This window comes from Diabrotica undecimpunctata, chromosome 7, assembly GCF_040954645.1.
Source record: "Diabrotica undecimpunctata isolate CICGRU chromosome 7, icDiaUnde3, whole genome shotgun sequence".
Taxonomy (NCBI): domain Eukaryota; kingdom Metazoa; phylum Arthropoda; class Insecta; order Coleoptera; family Chrysomelidae; genus Diabrotica; species Diabrotica undecimpunctata.
The window spans coordinates 133,005,308-133,024,465 of record NC_092809.1 but is presented as its reverse complement, the minus strand read 5'-3'; the positions used below and the strand labels follow the sequence as shown (position 1 = coordinate 133,024,465).

Here is a 19,158-nt window from a genome sequence, read left to right as displayed (position 1 = left end):
TATACTATAATAAATGTTAATGGATGCCTATGCAAATATATTTTCATTACAGCCCTCTTGCTTTTGCAACTTCTTTATACAGAAGTATTTCCCTAGATAGTCCCATAGAATAATATATTTGTTGGTCATTTTGAAATATTTTATAAAAATTATATTAAAACAATATGACTTATCAAAGGAGAAAGAATTTTGAGATTTAATTTCAATAAAGAGTCTCTGCCATCCGCTTCCGCTTCCGTATTTCGACCTTCTTAGGTCTCCTTAAAGGGACATGTGCAGAAGCTCTGGAGATAAATTCATTAATCTGTTTGCTTTATATATTGTACAAAGCACAGTAAACAAATATTTGAATGTAGTTTTGTATAATTTTTGTATAATTAATTAATATATTAAATCTGTTTTAACCTGTGTAAGTCCTGTGAGAATAAGAGGTTTAGTAATATCAAACACCGAGTAGATACTTAGTCGGTAAGAATACAGTCATGGAAACCTAAGATGATGAACACGAAATAAAAACGAAAACGAATAAAGCAAGTATTTACGCCTAATAAGGATACGTTTATGTTAAAGCTGCGATAAACGATATTATGCTTCGTATACACCACAACCCTCGCTCCGCTTTGGATACCTGTATTACTCGGAAAAAATGTTAATCAAAATTACATCACATTAAAAACTTTCAAAACTTGATATTGACATATAGATTTTGCCTATTATATAATACTGTTATGTGCATCTAACTACAGTCCTGTACTTCAGGAAGCGAAGCTTTTTTCTTTCGGGAAAATTCCAGTCAGCAGTTCTTAGCTTTCAGTATAATAACACGCAAAATCTAGAAATTACGACCTGATTATTTAAGGCGATAATCCACCGTTTAAAGTTTTGTTTTTATACAGTAAGCAAAGTGTTTATTTTGTAAAGCGATATACGTAATTATTAAGGAGATATTTATTATTTAGTTATTATTAATGAGTTTTTGTAGTTGTGTGAGTTAAATGAAATTAGTAAAAATACGTTTACTTTACCTAGTCCCTAAACCGAAAGTGGGGTTAAGTGAAGGAATTTATTGTTGAAAATTGGTATGTCAAAAGCAAGAAACGAGACCAAGATGGAGCAAATTCGGGATATGATTGCCGCAATGAAACAACGTCGTCTAGAAGAAAAAGAGGCTGATGAAAAACCTCGTCGGGAAGAAGGAAGACGAAGACATCGAGAAGAAAAAGAGACTGACAAAAAACGACAAAAAGAAAAAGAAAAGTCGATAAAAAGCTGAAATGAAACGTCGTCAGGCGGCAGAGAGTTGCTGACGAGTCTTTTATTAAAACTAGAGGCCTTAAAAGTAAGTAAAGAAGATATGAAAACTGAAATGGAAGAATCCAACGAAGACATTATTAAAGAAGTTGAAGTAACAAGAAGTCTAGTAGAGAAGAAACGTGATGGCATAACGAGAAAACTTAAAAATATCCGTCTAGGATAGCAGAAGTAAACTTCTCCTGTCAACGAAATAATTAAGCCTCCTATATTTGACGGCAAGACCTTCTGGCCACTGTACTAAATAAAATTTAAAGCCGCTGCACAAAATAATAAATGGATATTAGCACTTCGAGGTAAGGCTGCCGAAATCCTCCAAAACATCACAGAGGATGCACATAAGAACTATCAGATCATCTTATCGGCTATAAAAAGATACGGCAGCCAATATTTAAAGCAAGTATACCAAAGTCAACTAAAAGTGAGTATCCAAGGCTCTAACGAATCTGTGCCCCGGAAGAGTTCCTACACCAATTGACCAACCAATGTTTTCTTAATCGCCTGAGCGATGTAGGTCTCCAGCTAATATTACGACTAGGAAGAGGACACTACCAAATATTGAAGGGCGCTATTCTCGCAGCATTGGAGTATAAAGCCGTGAAGAATATGTCCCGCCATCAACGCTAAATCCATCAAGAGATGTTGGCCGAAGTGGAAGAAGGCGATCTAAATACGCTGTCTCAGGTGTTGGCCGCTCAATTCGAGAAATATCTGGGTCCAATAGCTGAATATTTGAAACAAAAACGTTAAGAGTGCTCAAAGTGTTACAATTGTGGATTGGTGGGCTACCTTCAACATGATTGCAGATAACGCATAAGAGAAAATCAACTGGCAAGCCATTCCCACCACAGCAACGCAGTCCCAGGTTCTCAATATCCACATTAAGACGAAGCAGTGACAGTTTAGATGCCGAAGGACTTCTTAATTATCACCAATCAGAAAAAAGACATAAGAATATCTATGGCCCCTCGAGAAGACTATGCAAGGAGTGCAACTGGAGGGGGCCAGGTTTAAATGTTAAAAACCATAGAGAGCGGAAGTAATGAAGAATCTCTAACCAAGGAAAAACTCCAGGCTGAGTAGAAGAAAGATCCTTGTCCTGTTATGATCCCGATTTGTTTTCTACAGAGTATGTTAAATAAAATAAGTTCAAGATGACTTTTAACAGACGTACAGACCTCCGTCTTAAAACAAAATTTTGGCTACTTAAATGATGCATAAGACTATAATTATATAATGATACATAGAGTCAAAATATTTTTTTTTAAATATGTAACATCAACACATAATGTTAAATAAATCGAAATATGGGTGTTATATTCACAAATCACGTACTTAAAATATCGTTGGTTAATTTAATTAATCAACAATCAATATTTACCAAATATTTCAAAACGACCAATTTACTACAGTTTGTTATATATATATATATATTTATATATATATATATGTATATATATATATATATATATATATATATATATATATATAAACCTATATAGTTTTAATTTTTTTACGTATATGAAAATTTACAAATATATTTAACAACAGATTTATATTAAAAACTATTTTTGTATATTTTATATAGACTAATATAATAAATTTATAAATTTAATTTAATACATACACTAACTCAATTAATGTACCATACTTAGGTTAAGATTTTATATTACCATTTGTGTATTTTGTTTTATTTCCGTTCGCTTCTTTCTAAGATCTATCCTAAAGACCTAAAGACCTTTCTAAGACCTAAAAGTTATATTCCTAGTACTACCTAATATATATATATATATATATATATATATATATATATATATATATATATATATATGGATTAGGATATTCTTAAAACGAATTTGACATGATGGAATATTTGAAATATAAATCTTAACTAAAACATGTTATGCTTTCTTACGTATATTCAAGGTAAGCCACAATTAACGTAATACGGACGAATGGGAAAACGACTAATGGTATAAAAAATCTTCTGCGTGAATACGACGTTCTTCGTCTTGGACCGCTGTATCCGATTAGCAGATATTAGGTATTTACTTATCAAATCAATATGATATAAATGCTTTATACTATTTCCTATGCGATCACTTAAAAAAACCATTTATATAAAAACCTGCCAATACTCAGGAATTAAAAGATAGGATTATCGTAGAGATAAGAATAATTGAGTGGTCAGAAATTTTGCAAAATGTATTGCACTGTTTTATAGATTGCATAGTTTGTTGATATTAAAGTAAACGGACAATATTTTGAGCATCTTTTGCAACGATCTTTATGTTTTCTTAAGTTCCCTATTTGTTTACAAATTATTATAGACTGTGTCCGTAAAGTATGGAACAAATTATTTTTTAGCTAAACCGTATTACCTATTACCGTATTTTAAAATAATATTCTAATATACAGGGTGAATTACTTTTGAGTAATGGAACCCCCATGTTGTCCTAATTTTCGGATTACTCTAGCTTAGCTGATTCCAAAAATGTATCACATGTGGATTCAAATTGGTACAGGGTGGACCAAAAAAAAAATACAATAGTTTTGTGTGTGCTCATAAAGTAACGCGTTAGCTAAATTAACAATATCAAAAATACTTATTGTCTAGCGGACAGAATATGAAAAAAATTATTTCTTATTAATTTAAAAGAAACATAGTAGGCTATGTTTTTGTTAAATGTCATTATTTGTTTAGTAATTTATTGATGTTCAGTGACAGTTTATTACTACAATATTTTTGGTATTTGTGAATGTTTTAATTATTGCTTAGATTTAATTTGAAGTAGAAATAGAGTTAAGTGTAAAGCAAAGAATTGAAATACTTATGATGATTTGTGCAATTTGTTTAATGATAAATATCCAGAAAGACCTATAACGCGTTCAACAGTCAGTAAGATTGAAAAAAAATTTCGTGAAACTGGTACGGTTGAAAATGCACAAAAATCAGGTCGTCCCTCTGCAAATGCTGATACAGCATTAGATGTTTTACTGAGTTTTGAAGAAGATGCGCATACTTCTATGCGTAAAAGTAGTCGTGATATCGGTGTTAGCAAAACAACGGTACACAAACTATTAATATTGTTCTGAAGCTATTTTCTTGTGGCATTTTAAATTAATTAATATTTAAATGGGAATAAGCCACAATTAAAGGTTAAAATACATTTATTGACGTTTCAATTTCCACTTTTTTTTCCTGGTTTTTCCCTCATAATTTACTATGGAATTACTAACGGGAGAATTTTACTGTCATCATGGCATGTATTTGTCTTTTTAAAGACGAATTACATGTTATGATTTTTTCTGACGGATATTCTCACGTTAAAGTTGATTTCATGTAATCGAATGAACTATCTTATAAGTAAAGTCGTCCCAGGAACGCAACTCAACAATATTGGCAATATCATTTTAAAGTCGTCTACTTTAAAATGTATAATGTATGTCTGAATTGTCAATATAGATGAGTCAGATAAAATTAAATTATTAGAAGAATTTTTCACTAAGTAACAAAAACAAAATTTGTTTAATTTACTAATGTTTGTATTTTGAGAACGATTTCCGAAGTGGAAATTGAAACGTCAATAAATGTATTTTAACCTTTAATTGTGGCTTATTCCCATTTAAATATTAATTAACAAACTATTAAAACTTGAAAAACAGCATCCTTATAAAATCAAACTTGTGCAAGAATTAAACGTAGATGATCCCGATAGAAGAATGCAATTTTGGATATGGTTCCAATTTTGGCAATGATGGATAACTGCCACCGAGACCCTCTCTTGGTACAAAACATTATTTTTTCTGATTCCACTTTCACGTTAAATGGCGAGGTTAACCGTAGGAATTGTAGATACTGGGCAAAAGAAAACCCCCACTGGATGCGTGAGTATCATATACAATACTCGCAAAAGGTAAATGTATGGGCTTCAATTGTAAGAAATCGAATCATCGGACCCTACTTTTTCGAAGGTAATTTAAACGGGGCAACGTACCTTGAGTTTTTAAGGGGGTATCTCGTACCTACTTTACGTAATTTATTTCCCAGCAGACGTAATCCTGGAGGTTTTGATGAAAGTTAATTGTTTCAACAGGATGGTGCTCCACCACATTATGCTGTAAATGTTAGAAGGTACCTAGATAAAATTTTTTCGAACAAGTGGATTGGAAGACGTGGACCTATTGAATGGCCAGCGAGGTCACCAGATTTCAATCCTTTGGATTATTTTATGTGGAGCCATCTGAAGAATGTTGTGTATCAAACAAAACCAGCAAATATTCAAGAATTACAACAGAGAATTCGGACAGCAATAAACAATATTTCTCAAGACACAATAAACAAGGTTCAACAAGAATTTGTACAACGTTTGGGTTACTGTCAATCTTGTTAATTTTACTAACGCGTTACTTTATGAACACACACAAAACTATTGTATTTTTGTCCACCCTGTACCAATTTGAATCAACATGTGATACATTTTTGGAATTAGCTCAGCTAGAGTCAGAATCCGAAAATTACGACAAAATGGGCGTGTTCCATTAAAAAAAAAAGACGGTGACGTCATTACTCGAAAGTATGAATTATGTATGAAAGTATGAAGTAATGTTAATAAAATAAAGTGCTTATTGAAAATGGCAAATAACCGAAAAGTTTAAGCAATAATTAAGTGGTGGTTTTAAAGTTGGACGTAGGCATTCACTTTTTTTTCTGTGTTTATTGATCAACTTAAAAGCCTCCATCTCCCTCGATTGTTAATCAAAGAGATTTTTGAGTATTTATTGACGGCTAGCTAGTAGAATATTGTTTGTTATCTGCTTCTTACTCTAGGCACCAGGGGGGTGTTGAGTATGACTTTTATGTCTCCTTGGTAACTTGACGTTTTTTTTATGTTTTTTAGTGCGTAGATTCGATTTTATGAGGGTATCAGACTGAAAACCCGTCAGAGAATTTGTTATTAAGAATTTAATTGTTTAAATGATTGTATGTACTAAATTTTACCAAAAATATGAACAAAATGTCATTTGGTACACTTTGATCCGACTGTTAGGATCTGAGTGATAACAAATATCGTGAAAAAGAATTGACAAAATGTGCTTTTCCAATTATAAGTCAGTTTCTTATGTCTGATTTAATTTCAAAATCAATTCATTTTAAAGATTATTGTTTCAGATTTAAAAAAAACTTACAAAATTAATTTACCTTTTTTGAACAAAGAAGTTATAACAATTAAACTTTAAACATTTCAATAAAAAGTTGCAAATTAATTTGTTTATAAAAGATTTAAACAAAATTAAGCTACAAACTTTGAAATTCTGCCTAATGAAATTTTAAGAACTACCCAAAAAATTTTTAAGCCTGGATAAATGTTTCTATGTTAATTTTTGACCAAGATATGGAACTTTTAATATTGCTCTCTTAGGTGCACGGTTGACTCGCAGCCAATAAAAACCAATACATACTTAAAATCCATGTAGATTTCGAGATACATATTACTTTGTTGTTATAAATTAAAAATTATTGCAGTTTATAGCCAATATGTTCGGTAACAAGTGGGATTTAATTTGTTTATTAAGGTTTTAAACATAATTGAGCCGTAAACGTTGGCAGTTTGGTTAATGGAGGTTATAGAACAATTCAAAACGATTTAAGTTTTGGTAAATGTTTCTATGGTAATTTTTTGTCAAAATATTTAAAAATGGTTTACGCGCGCAGTTTACGCGCGCCCGCATTCGCTGCGAGCTGACTGTGCGTCTCAGTGCGCGTTAATAAAAGTTCCATATTTTGGTCAAACATTAACATGAAAATATTTTATAAATCTTAAAATGTTCATTTTGACTTGTTCTATAACCTGCATTCTCCAGTTTTTTAAACATGTATTTCATGTTAGCTTTTCTCTTTTCTTTGCTTTTTTTTCAATTTTGTCCAAATCCAAAAAAAGTGTATGGGTCTAAGAAAGATTTATTTTCATTTATCTTCGCAAAAATTTATTTTATTTAATTTCTACTCAGCTCTTTTTGACATACTTTGAAAAGTTTTCTGTAAGTTATATTCTTATACCCTTAGACTAAGTCTTAAAAAACTACAACGCTTTACTATTTCTAATTTCTCACTACCTGAACTTTCAAATATACTACTATATATATTTGAAATAAATAAATTTTAAACCAGCACTGACACTTGTCTAACTGGGAAAAATTTTTTTTACCATTTGTCGTTCTCCCATCAAACTCCATTGTGTTCAACGTGGTATACCCTGTACTTTGCAGTAAATTATATGGCAAGCACTAGACCGTTTTAACAGAAATTATTATCTTCTGTGTTTGTATAACAAAATTTATTCTATTCGCTACAGAAAATAGAGATTGGGATTATTTTTCATTTATAACTACAATAATCACTGCTAATCTGATTATTTGTGAAATTCCGTTTCGTGCCATAAAACAAATAATTGAGATTGGTCGGGAAAAGTGTTTTGGATTTAGATTAAAATAAAGCTTAATTTTAAAGTAAACGAGTTTTGCATTTTGCTTATTACAAACAAATGTTTTTGTAGACATTGTGGCGGCTGACGAGGAAGGGCTACGGGACGCCCTCCTCGTATTGTATGTACCTAAACAAATTAAATTTTACAATAATTACATTTATATTAAGCGCCCGGACTATATTCGGAGCTAATTTCTTCTTCTTAGAGTGCCTGTCCGTTCCGAACGTTGGCGATCATTCTGGCTATGATGACTTTGTTGGTTGCTATACGGAGTAGCTGTGTTTAGGTATTTCTATACCATGCTCTCAGGTTAGCAAGCCAGGATATTCTTCTTTGTCCCGGGGCTCTTTTTCCTTCAATTTTACCTTGCAAAATGCATTGGAGTAGCTCGTATCTGCCTTAATTTCTCATTATATGTCCCAAGTACTGCAGCTTACGGCCCTTCACGATGTTGAGCAAATCCGCGGTTGTGTTCATCCTCTGTAGTACTTCGACATTGGTGACTTTGTCTGTCTATGGTATCCTCGGGATCCTTCTGTATAACGAAAGCTCGAAAGCTTAAAGTTTTGATAGAGTTTCTAGGGTGAAGTCATGGCCCTTGAACACAGAGCTCATAGTCAAGAATGCACTTTTTGCCTTTCCGATGCGACATTTAATCTCTTGGGTATTGTTTCACGACTCATTGAATATAGTTCTTAAGTAGTTGTACTGTGAGACACGTTCAATTCTCATTTGGTCTCATTTGGTATTGAGCTTGACTCCATTTATTGAGATGCCTTCATCAATATCTTTAAGAACCTCTTCAAAAATGTGCTCCGAGTTTAGATTAAATATCAGTGGTGAAATTATGCACCCCTGTCTCACTCCCCTTAAGATTTTGACCTGATCTGTATATTCTCCATCTAATCGGAGTACCGCTGATTGATTCCAATACAGATTAGCTATTATTTTTAAGTCTCTTCCCTGTTCTCTTCAGCACTTCCATTATTTGTGCATGCCTGACTCTATCGAAAGCCTTCTTGTAGTCAAACAGGCATGCAAAAACATTACAGCTTACATCTCTACATTTCTGAAACGATACCTGCACGCTAAATAAAGCTTCTCTCGTACCAACGGCGTTTACAAACCCAAACTGATTGGGCGCCATTCTTAGGGTAGATTCTTTTGTGGATGACTTTTAAAAACAGCTTTAGCAGATGGCTCATTAGGCTTATGGTCCTATAGTCTTCACAAATTTTTGCTCCTGGTTTTTTGGGCAATGGTACGAAGTCCGATTTGAACCACTCTACTGGTATTTTGCCTGCCTTGTATATTTCATTAAATATTTCATCATCATCATATAACGGGGGTCCTACGGCGATTGCCGCTTCCCGCATTTCAGCCTCCATCTTTTCCTATCTCTCCAATCTCCCTCTTCTAAGCCTCTAGATTGCATTGCTTTTGTAATTTCTCTTCTTCAGGAATTTGGTGGTCTTCCCCTTTTCCTTCTTTCTGGTGGAACATACATTAAGGCTTTCTTTGGCCACCGCTCCTCCTCCATTCTCATCACGTGACCATACCATTGTAATTGCCTTCCTTGTATTCTATCTGAAAGAGTATCTCTAATTCCTGTACGGTTTCGTATTTCCTCATTCCTGATTCTTTCCATTCTCGATACTCGACATGACCTTCTAAGATAATCCATTTCCACAACGTCTACTTTATCTCGTTCATTCTTTGTCATCGTCCAACATTCGGCACCATATGTGGTAATTGGTTCTACAATTTCTCTGTATACGCGAAGTTTGGTATGCATCTTTATTTTATTACACCACAGTAATGAATTTAGTATTCGGATGCATTTTTTCCCTTGGGTTATTCGGTTTTGTACATCTATCTTAACTCTGCCATCTGCTGATATGATGCTTCCTAGATATTTATACTGGTTGTAGCCTTTTATGACTGCGTTTTCAAGCCTCAGATCTGTGGTATTTCCTCCAATTTTTAAATATTCTGTTTTGCTTATGTTTACAGTGAGCCCCCATTTGGCATATTCCTCAAATAATTTTTTGATTCATATAATTTATATCTTCCTCATCGGTTGCAACCACCACCTGATCATCCGCAAACAACAATGTATACAGAGTTTCTTGTCCCACTTCGATGCCCATAAATCTACATTTATTTCTCCAATTCCTTAATGCTTCTTGGACGTATATTTTAAAGAGTGTCGGTGACAAACAGCATCCTTGCTTTAGGCCTTTAGTGACTTTAAATTCATTTGAGGTTCTGGTTCCAATTTTTACACAACTAACTGCATTTTCGTACAATTTATATATCGCTCGGATATACGTCGAATCCAATCCGGACCTCTTTCGAGGACCTCAAACATTTTCTTTAACGGGACACTATCATATGCTTTCTCAAGGTCTATAAATACTAAATCATTAAATAATAATCATTAAATATTTCAGTTATTATTTTTATTTGTTCTGCATCTAATAGCTTCAGCAGTTCTGTAAAATAATTGCTTTATTTTGTTTTGTTTGTTTATTATTGGTAAATACGATAACTTAAAAATAGAAGATGTACTTAATTTTAAACGTCTGGGTAAAAAGGTAAAACATGCGAAAACTCAACACAAGATATGAACAATATTGTAAGCTTCTAGCTTCTAAGCACAACTAACACCGCTTCTGGTTTAAGTAGTGCATATATCAAAAACATTCGTATGCACAACGAAATGGTGTGAAAAAACCACTACATCCTGTCAAAAATTATCGATAAGTTCTGCGGCAAATACGGTCTTGCACTACGTACAGCAAGATGGTAGTGTGAGTCATCCAAAATAAACTCCACTTACACAAGACAGATAGGCTGGGATTATTTCCAGAAGCGCAATTCGGTTTCAGAACTAAACATTCCAGCGAGCTACAAGTACTGACTTAAACAGTACATGGCAGATGGATTCAATCAATATACAGGAGCAGCCTTCCTGGATATAAGCAAAGTGTTTGACAGAGTATGGCATAAATGATTGACATACAAAATAAGGCATTACAGATACGGCGGGGCCACGACAAAACCTATCTCCTCGTACCTAAGCGACCCGAGGTTCAGTGTCCAGATAGAACCAGTTTTATCTGAACACGAAGTTCCGGGCGTTGTATTACCACAGGGGTTGGTCTTAGTACCTCTTCTGTATAGCATTTATACAGCGGACGTTCCAAGATTACCCGGAACAATACTCAGCCTGTATGCAAACGACACTGCAATCACGGCAAAATACAAATGGCACTGGATACAATAGAAGAATGGATAATCCAATAGAAAGTTGCAATAAATGCAGAGAAGACATAAGAGGTAAGACATCTTCAAAAAGAGAAGGACTAACCCAGAAGAACAGCTAATAGTGCAAGACAGACGCATCGAATGTCAAAATGAAGTTAAATATCTAGGAGTCATGATGGACCAAGGTCCATTAACACCAACATTAATACTACATGTTAACACGACAGTCCAGAAAACAGCAACAGCCAGAGTCGCAATAAATAATTAGGAGATTTTAAATTTATTTGCGAGAGAAGCTTGTGACAATCATTTTAGGTGTAAAAGTTATTTATCCGGCGCAAAATTGTTTCAAACAGAAAATTATGATCGTTAGAGAAAGGAATTACCATTAGAAGACATTGATATCTTCTTCAGTGTTTTTTCAATGGTTGAAGAATATGCGCTAACATTGGAATTGACAATATTTTACTCACTGTCAGAAATAACAAACGAATAATCGGTTTTTTGCGTATTTTATATTTTTTTATATTTAATATTGTCATAGGGTTGGAATTCAACATATCGTGAAGTAAAGTTTTGATTATTTTAAAAATGATGGCATGAAAACTGCATATATATATTTTTACGATATTTCTCTACTTTGAATTAAGACAATTCTAAGAAATACAATTTTGGAAGAATGAATGACGGCCCTTACTATGTTGTCCATCGAAAAATCATTAATTGAAGAAATTTCTGACCTCAACGTAATGGTGATGGAAAGGTTTATCTCAGATACAACCAGAAGGATTAAGTTTCATTTTAAGGAACAGGCTTTTGGTTAAGTATTTTTTATTCCCGAATCAGCGCCACCATGAAAAAAATTAACACCAGACGCCACTGACTTTAGTTAATTATCATTCAGTGTTGACTATTGAATAAATGGTGACCATAGTTACGAAACAGAACCAAATTTATTTCAGAGTTTTAAAATTTATTTCAGATGTCTTGCCTTTGTCACGTTTTCTGTGCAGTCCTTTTTGTTTTTATGCTAAAAAATTCCATCCGGAACTCCGGTTGTTCTGTATTACGTTTATGCGTTTCATCTTTGAGTTGTAAAATGATAAATTTGAGTCTATATAAATGCATTCTTTGTTCTTTTCTGTCCCATATTCAGTAACGTACATCAATTTGCTATTATTTCAATCTCATATAATTTACTTTTTAATTATTCTGCACATTTTTTATGATATAATACACTTTGCTTAAACTTTTCGGAGATATTAGCTTTTTAAACATTTTCCTCCTTAAGTTATGTCTCTACTGAACTGTAGGATACCACTTGCTCTAAACATCTCTAGTAGTCTGTACGTAATTCAAATATTTCAGTATTTAAATTTTTACAGGATTCTGATTTCATTTTTGAAGGCCTCTAAAATTTTGGAGAGCGCAGTAAACGACAAGTTTTTAAGTAATGGTAAGGCAAATAAATAATACGAGAAAGAAAACTAAGCATCTTTCAATAGGTTGATCATCATTATTATTCTCTTTGCTTTTTTTCCTGTATGCGATTGGCCCTACTAATTAAATTTATCAATCTTCTTTACAAGAAATATTCTACATGAGCGTCTCTCATCAGGTTTTCTTTGGTACTCTTCTTTATTTTTTTTTTCGTTTGACCACTACTAAATCTCTGTATTCTCAAACTTCTTTCTAAAGATTTTTCAATTATTTTAATTATCGTATTTCTAATATTACTAGCCATATGTCTATAAATTGTATTAGGACTTTTGTTATTTTCTGGGCCTTTTTTCTACTATTTTCCAATATTTTAGTTTCTTTTCGCTTCTTACTTCAACTTATTTCGTTTCTTGATCATATTTCAATACGCTTATGATAGCGTAGTATTAGCGTCTCCAACAGAAAAACAGGACCAATTGCAGACTGGGTATGGTATATAGAGAACATGATTTAAAAGTAAATATTTAAACCTTTTAACCAAAAGTGCAAAACATGGAAGCGTGCTTAGTGAGTAGAAAATTTAATTATTTAAATTTTTTATCAGCCAGAGTAGAGAATGCAAAGATGGAATACGTCGATGCCTCAGAATAGCGACGCACTGATACACCCAAATCAGATACGAAGAGAAATATCCTTTAAAATGTGAGTTTACCGCAGAATGATTTTTGCGCAAGATAACATAAAAGACGTAATACTAAAAGACCACTATATTCGTCACAATTATCAACAAAAGTATACTGACATATTTTGAACATAGTAGCTAGTTTCTGACTCCTATTAGTCTCGATTTTTGGTTTAGTTGTTTAAAATATGTTATTCACTCAATATGGTTCAAATTTATTATATTTTCATATACATCCTTTGATGTCTTACGATTCTTTGCTATCTTACGAATGCGTTAAAGTTATGCTTCATTTTTATGAAGAACTTCATTGTTCCTTCTGCCTACTAGTGCTTGTGTGTCAATACGAACTCTCTGGTAGGTTTTACAGGCCTTTTGTGTTCTTCTTGATACAGTAGAAGCTATTTACTCCGGAGTATATGTTCTGCAAATATGCCATGAATACAGAAACCGTGAATATGGAATGGTAATTTATATAGTTTTCGTATAATGGATACATTCCTAGGTGACGCGACAAAAAACCAAATACATACAAAACAGTTCAATTAATATTTTTGACCATACATATTGATTAATTACATATTGTCTTCAGGTTTAGGCAATGATTTAAAGAATTTAGTAATCTGCTTTTGCTTGGCAGCTTTTAAAAGCTCATTTAATTCAGACTGATATTTAGCAGTGGCATTAGCAATTTGCCTCTTGAAAATAAGACTTCGTTTTATAGATGGATGGATCAATTTTCATAAAGAAATATTCTTCTTCTTCTTCACTGGCTTACAACTTGGGGGTTAGTCTTCGCCGCATCCACTATCGCTCACCATCCTCTACGATCTTGCACTTCTATTTTGTACCCCAATTCTAGATAAATCGGCTTCAAAATCATCCTTGCATCTTTTTCTCGATCGGCCTACTAATCTTCTACCCTCTCGTCTTTCAAAAAACACTGTCTTTAACACTCTGTCATCCTCTGATCGTACCAAGTGACCTGCCCATTTTATTCGGTTTGTCTTGATATGTCTGACTATGTTTTCAGTTCCATACAGAGTTGCGGCGTCTTCTCCAATCCCCTGTGAATTCATCTCTTTGAGGGCCAAATATTATTCTGAGAACCTTTCTTTTAAATACTAGAAGCTTATTGATTTCCCGCTGGTTGAGAGTCAATGTTTCACTGCCATATGTAATAATTGGGCGAATAATCGACTTGTACAGTGTTAATTCAGATTTTCTTTTTAGCAGCTTCGATCTTAATAATGTTGATAGGAAGTATAATGCTCTATTTCTCGCAGCTATCCTTGCTGAGACCTCTTTTTCTATGTGGTTAATAGTGATGTTCTGCCTAACTCTTGGTCTTGGATTTTTGGTTACTACCATGTATTTCGTATTTTCTTCATTTATTCTGAGACTCAGACTACCTGTTTCCTCCTCGAGCTGTGAAAACACCTCTGCCATGTCTCTTGTATAATGTGTGACTGCATCTATATCATTAGCAAAGGCCAGCAACAGTTTTGATCCTTGATTAGCAAATCTTTCTGTCATCTCATACGATATTTTACTTATTGCATATTCTAAAGCAAAATTAAACAGCAACGGTGACAAGCGATGCCCCTGCCTAAGTCCTAAATTTATACCAAATAGATGTTCATGGCATGGTTATATGGCATAGATGTTCTGCTTCCTATCTTTACTTGCGCATATTAGGCTATCACGTACATTTGCGTTAATTCAACTAATTTTCTTGGTATTCCCATTTCTAACATTGCTATCCACAATTTGCTTCTTTTTATGGAATCATGCTTGCTGGAAATCTATGAAAATTTGATGCACATCGCGGTTAAATTTCCAGTTTTTCTCTAATATTTGTCGGATGGTAAATATCTGAGCTATAGTTGACCTTTTCCAGCACGAAAGCCACATTGGTAGTCGGTAGTCGCCTAGAGAATATCTTCCAAATATGTTGTGAGTCTCTTTAGCAAGATAATTGATAGCACAAAAAAAATCACAAAATTCATTTGCCAATCTAAAACCTTCACTAAGATTTTTTAAATTAATTCCTCAATGGGTTATGAATTTAACATTTTCTTCTACTTGCTATTAAACAAACTCTTTAAAGTCACTTAATTTTATCTGTTCGAACCCATCTCGTCCTATTCCGCTTGTAATTTCTTATATTCTTATATACTTGTAATTCTTCCTGTAATAACTTATATACATTTTTCCTCATTTCTCGTAGTCAGAACGGGCCACAGTTTTTTTCAGCATGATTTTAATGTGTATGGCTTTAGTTCTTGCAATGATTCTTTTATGTTTACGATGCATTTTGATATCACAAATTTCTTCCAGCATTCCATAACATTCATATCAGGATCACATTCCATATTATTCAGTATTATTTTGAAGATTTGTCTAATGTAATTGAGCTTAAAGGCTTGGATTATTACTTGGTCGATATGTTAAAGCAAAGCCGTTGTATTGGGCTGTCACTATTGTAGTTGGATGCATAGGATGTATTCGCGAGGATAACCTGGTGCATTGTCCAAAACTAGAACTGCTTTTTACTCTAAATTCTTTGATTTCAAATAAGTTTCAACTTCAGAAACAAAAAAATTCCGAAATCAGTCACAAAAAATAGTGCCTGTAACACACGCTTTCTTATTAGCATGACAAAACACTGGCAGGTCGTCCAAAGCAGTAGTGGAATTCTACCCTTTGCTGCCCTAAATTCAGGGGCAGACTTTTAGCTTTTAGAAACGAATATTTTATTTGGCATTCTCTTCCAAAACAGTGCAGTTTCGTCTGCATTAAATACTTGCTCAGCTGTATATCCTCCATCATCTAACAGATTGGCAAATTCTTCTGAATATCTTTCTGCTGCAGCAGTATCTGCAGATACAGCTTCTCCAATGATTGTTATAATATGCAATGACTTATGCGCCCTAAATTTATTGAACCAACCTTCCGATGATTAACACCCACCATCTGTACATTCACCACCACTACTAACACCAGGTTAGGGTCTTTGAAACATTCCTAAAGACGCTTTGCCTTATTTCGGATTATTAAACCACTCAGAGGCACTGTTTTTTGGTTGCTATCTTCGTTCCATATTGACAACGCCACTTTCATTTTTCTATTGCTGGATCACGGATTGCTGGATAAGTTTTTCACTAATGTTTGTATTTTGAGAACGATTTCCGAAGTGGAAATTGAAACGTCAATAAACGTACTTTAACCTTTAATTGTGGCTTATTCCCATTTAAATAGTAATTATTTTAAAATGCCACAAGAAAATAGCTTCAGAATAAATATATTATATTATTATTATTAATTAAGTATATTATTATTAATTTTTCATTTCAAAACAAAAATTCCCATAAATTTTTGAGAAGCGAAAATGATACCACTCGTTCCGGGCACTAAGTTTCTCGGGGAATATATTTGTTACGATATCGAAAACACAAAAGCACCCACGTAACAACTTTTGGTTAATTATATAAAGAATTTTTACAAAACTCCAGAGGAAGGAGGTGATAACACACTTAACGAGCACCAGGTACATCGCAGCCTTTTGCCGGTGTCATATTCGTGTTCAGCGACCCCAAAAAACTTCCGAATAATAAAATTGGACTCAATTTTATCAATATTCATCGAGTTATAAATTTTTAACTTTTCTGAGTGCAGTGCTTCATATCCTCTACCAAAATTATGATCATCACATCTAATACTTGTTTATAGTGTATAATTCTATTTGTAACTATACAACCTATCATTGATATGTTGTCCCTTATATTGTTGAAAATATATTTCTGTTGCTGTTTGTGATTGAATACATATCAAACTTAAAAATATGGCGTATATCAGAAAAGTAAAGATGGGGCTGTGTTAAATTACAAAACTCTGAGTACTTATTAGATTCTAAAGACTTGGAATGAGAATACATCCTTCTTGACCTAATAACAAGACCATTCTAACGCTAGCACATGGAAGTATTGAATTTGAATAAGAGACCCGGAGACGGAAATAAATATGTGGCTTTAAATAATTCTGTAAAACACTCGATAAAACCTTACATAAAATATACCAGTCCAAAAACAACAAAAAAGTAAATATTCCTTTATAACATAACAAAAATCAATTCGAATTTATAATTAGTTTGTTTAATTTTAGTTTAATATTTCAGAAATAAAAAGATTAGCAATTCGACAACAATATTGATTAGGTATAATTATGGTAAATATCCTAAAGAATTTTCAATGTTGCTGCTAACATTTCTCATATTCCTCTCCATTTCCTGTTTTAGATTAAAGTAATCTCTATTTTCTAATTTCCTACCTTCACAGGAACTCGATCTCCTGGATTCATCAGACTGACTTTGAATAGTATACAAACCGTTTTTTGCGCTATACATACTTGCCTTATTGTTTTTGGCAGAACCATTTCTGACAGAGTTGATACCTCTAGAAGAATTCGTAGTGCCCTTGAGCGAATAAAGGGCGCTTTGATTCTTTTGAAGGTGGGAGTAATGCGTATAGGATTTTGTGCTTCCATTTTGGGACGATTTTGACGATTTGGAGTGTTTTGAGTGGGAGTACATTTTGTTGTAGGAATTTTTTGAGGACACTATTGATGCTGTGTCGAAGTTCTTCGGGTTAAGGTGGGCTATGTCGGTGGTTTGGCTGAGTTTGATATCGGAGAAGAGAGCTGCAATTTCTGCGGATTTTTTCACAGAAAGGGCTTCCGTGCATCCTCCAGACGATATCGCTGTCGATTGAACTGTTCTTCCAACTATAACAAATAAACAATTTATAAATATATAAATAACAAATATATGAACAATTCAAAATAATGTGATTACACACACAATTTAATTCTACAGTCAGTAAAAAAAATTTATTCAAAAAAGTTTACTGTAACAAAATAAATAAAAATTGTTGACCAAAGCGTCATCAAAGAAGCGTTAACATACAAGATAAAAATATTTTAACACCAGAGATTAAAAAAAGTTGTTACTTCATTAAATTTTTAAATTTGTCATGTTCCTAAATTCTAAAATTACAAATTTATGTACTTTGCAAATTATGAATTGCTGAGCCATATTTACAAATATAGCTTTAGATTTGACTAATATGCCTTCTTGGTGGCAAATGTTTGATAAAATGGACACAATTATTATAGATTTGATATTTAAGAATGGGCAACTTAATGATAGGAAATATAAGGCAATCTTGTCATAACCAAAGAAGATAAAAAGAAAGTATGGGAAGAATACTTGGAGAAACTTTTCCATGACCTTAGAACAATACAAGAGCCCACCATTGAAGAAAATTTAGGTCCCGAAATCCTACCAGAAAAAATAACGACAGCCGTCAGGCACATGAAGGATGGAAAGGTACCGGGACTTGATGAAATTCCTGCAGAACTGTTGAAGTTACTATTTTTAAGTTATCGTATTTACCAATAACAAACAAACAAAACAAAATAAAGCAATTATTTTACAGAACTGCTGAAGCTATTAGATGCAGAACAAATAAAAATATTAACTGAAATATTTAATGAAATATACAAGGCAGGAAAAATACCAGTAGAGTGGCCCAAATCGGAGTTTGTACCATTGCCCAAAAAACCAGGAGCAAAAATTTGTGAAGATTATAAGACCATAAGCCTAATGAGCCATCTGCTCAATCTGTTTTTAAAAGTCATCCACAAAAGAATTTACCAGAAATGCGAAATGCGGTTTATTTGGAATGTATTGCTGAAAAGGGCACCTGCCACCAAAAGCCTCCAATTGTTCATCGACAGTGAGATACATGCCAGGTGTATAGGTAGACTGAAAATTGTCAACTAATCTTTCAAAAACACCTCTAATTGAGGCTAATTTATCGATTTTGATTCTATCTACGCGTGTAGCTCCATTGTCAAACCAAAGGTTTCGCCGGGACGATCGATGAATTTCCGCTAAATAAAGTAATC

The 19,158-nt window shown here is 33.3% G+C and overlaps 1 protein-coding gene across 2 annotated transcripts in view; it reads right to left on the bottom strand.

Annotated features, from left to right (window-relative positions):
* Positions 1–4,932: 4,932 nt before the first annotated feature.
* The window catches only part of LOC140445864 (uncharacterized), a 262,320-nt gene continuing 248,094 nt past the window's right edge, over positions 4,933–19,158 (bottom strand). For both annotated transcript variants that reach the window (XM_072538260.1, XM_072538261.1), the window contains exon 11: positions 4,933–17,973. In XM_072538260.1, coding sequence (XP_072394361.1) covers positions 17,414–17,973 — 560 coding nt within the window. In that variant the 3' untranslated portion in view covers positions 4,933–17,413. The remainder of the gene's footprint in view (positions 17,974–19,158) is intronic.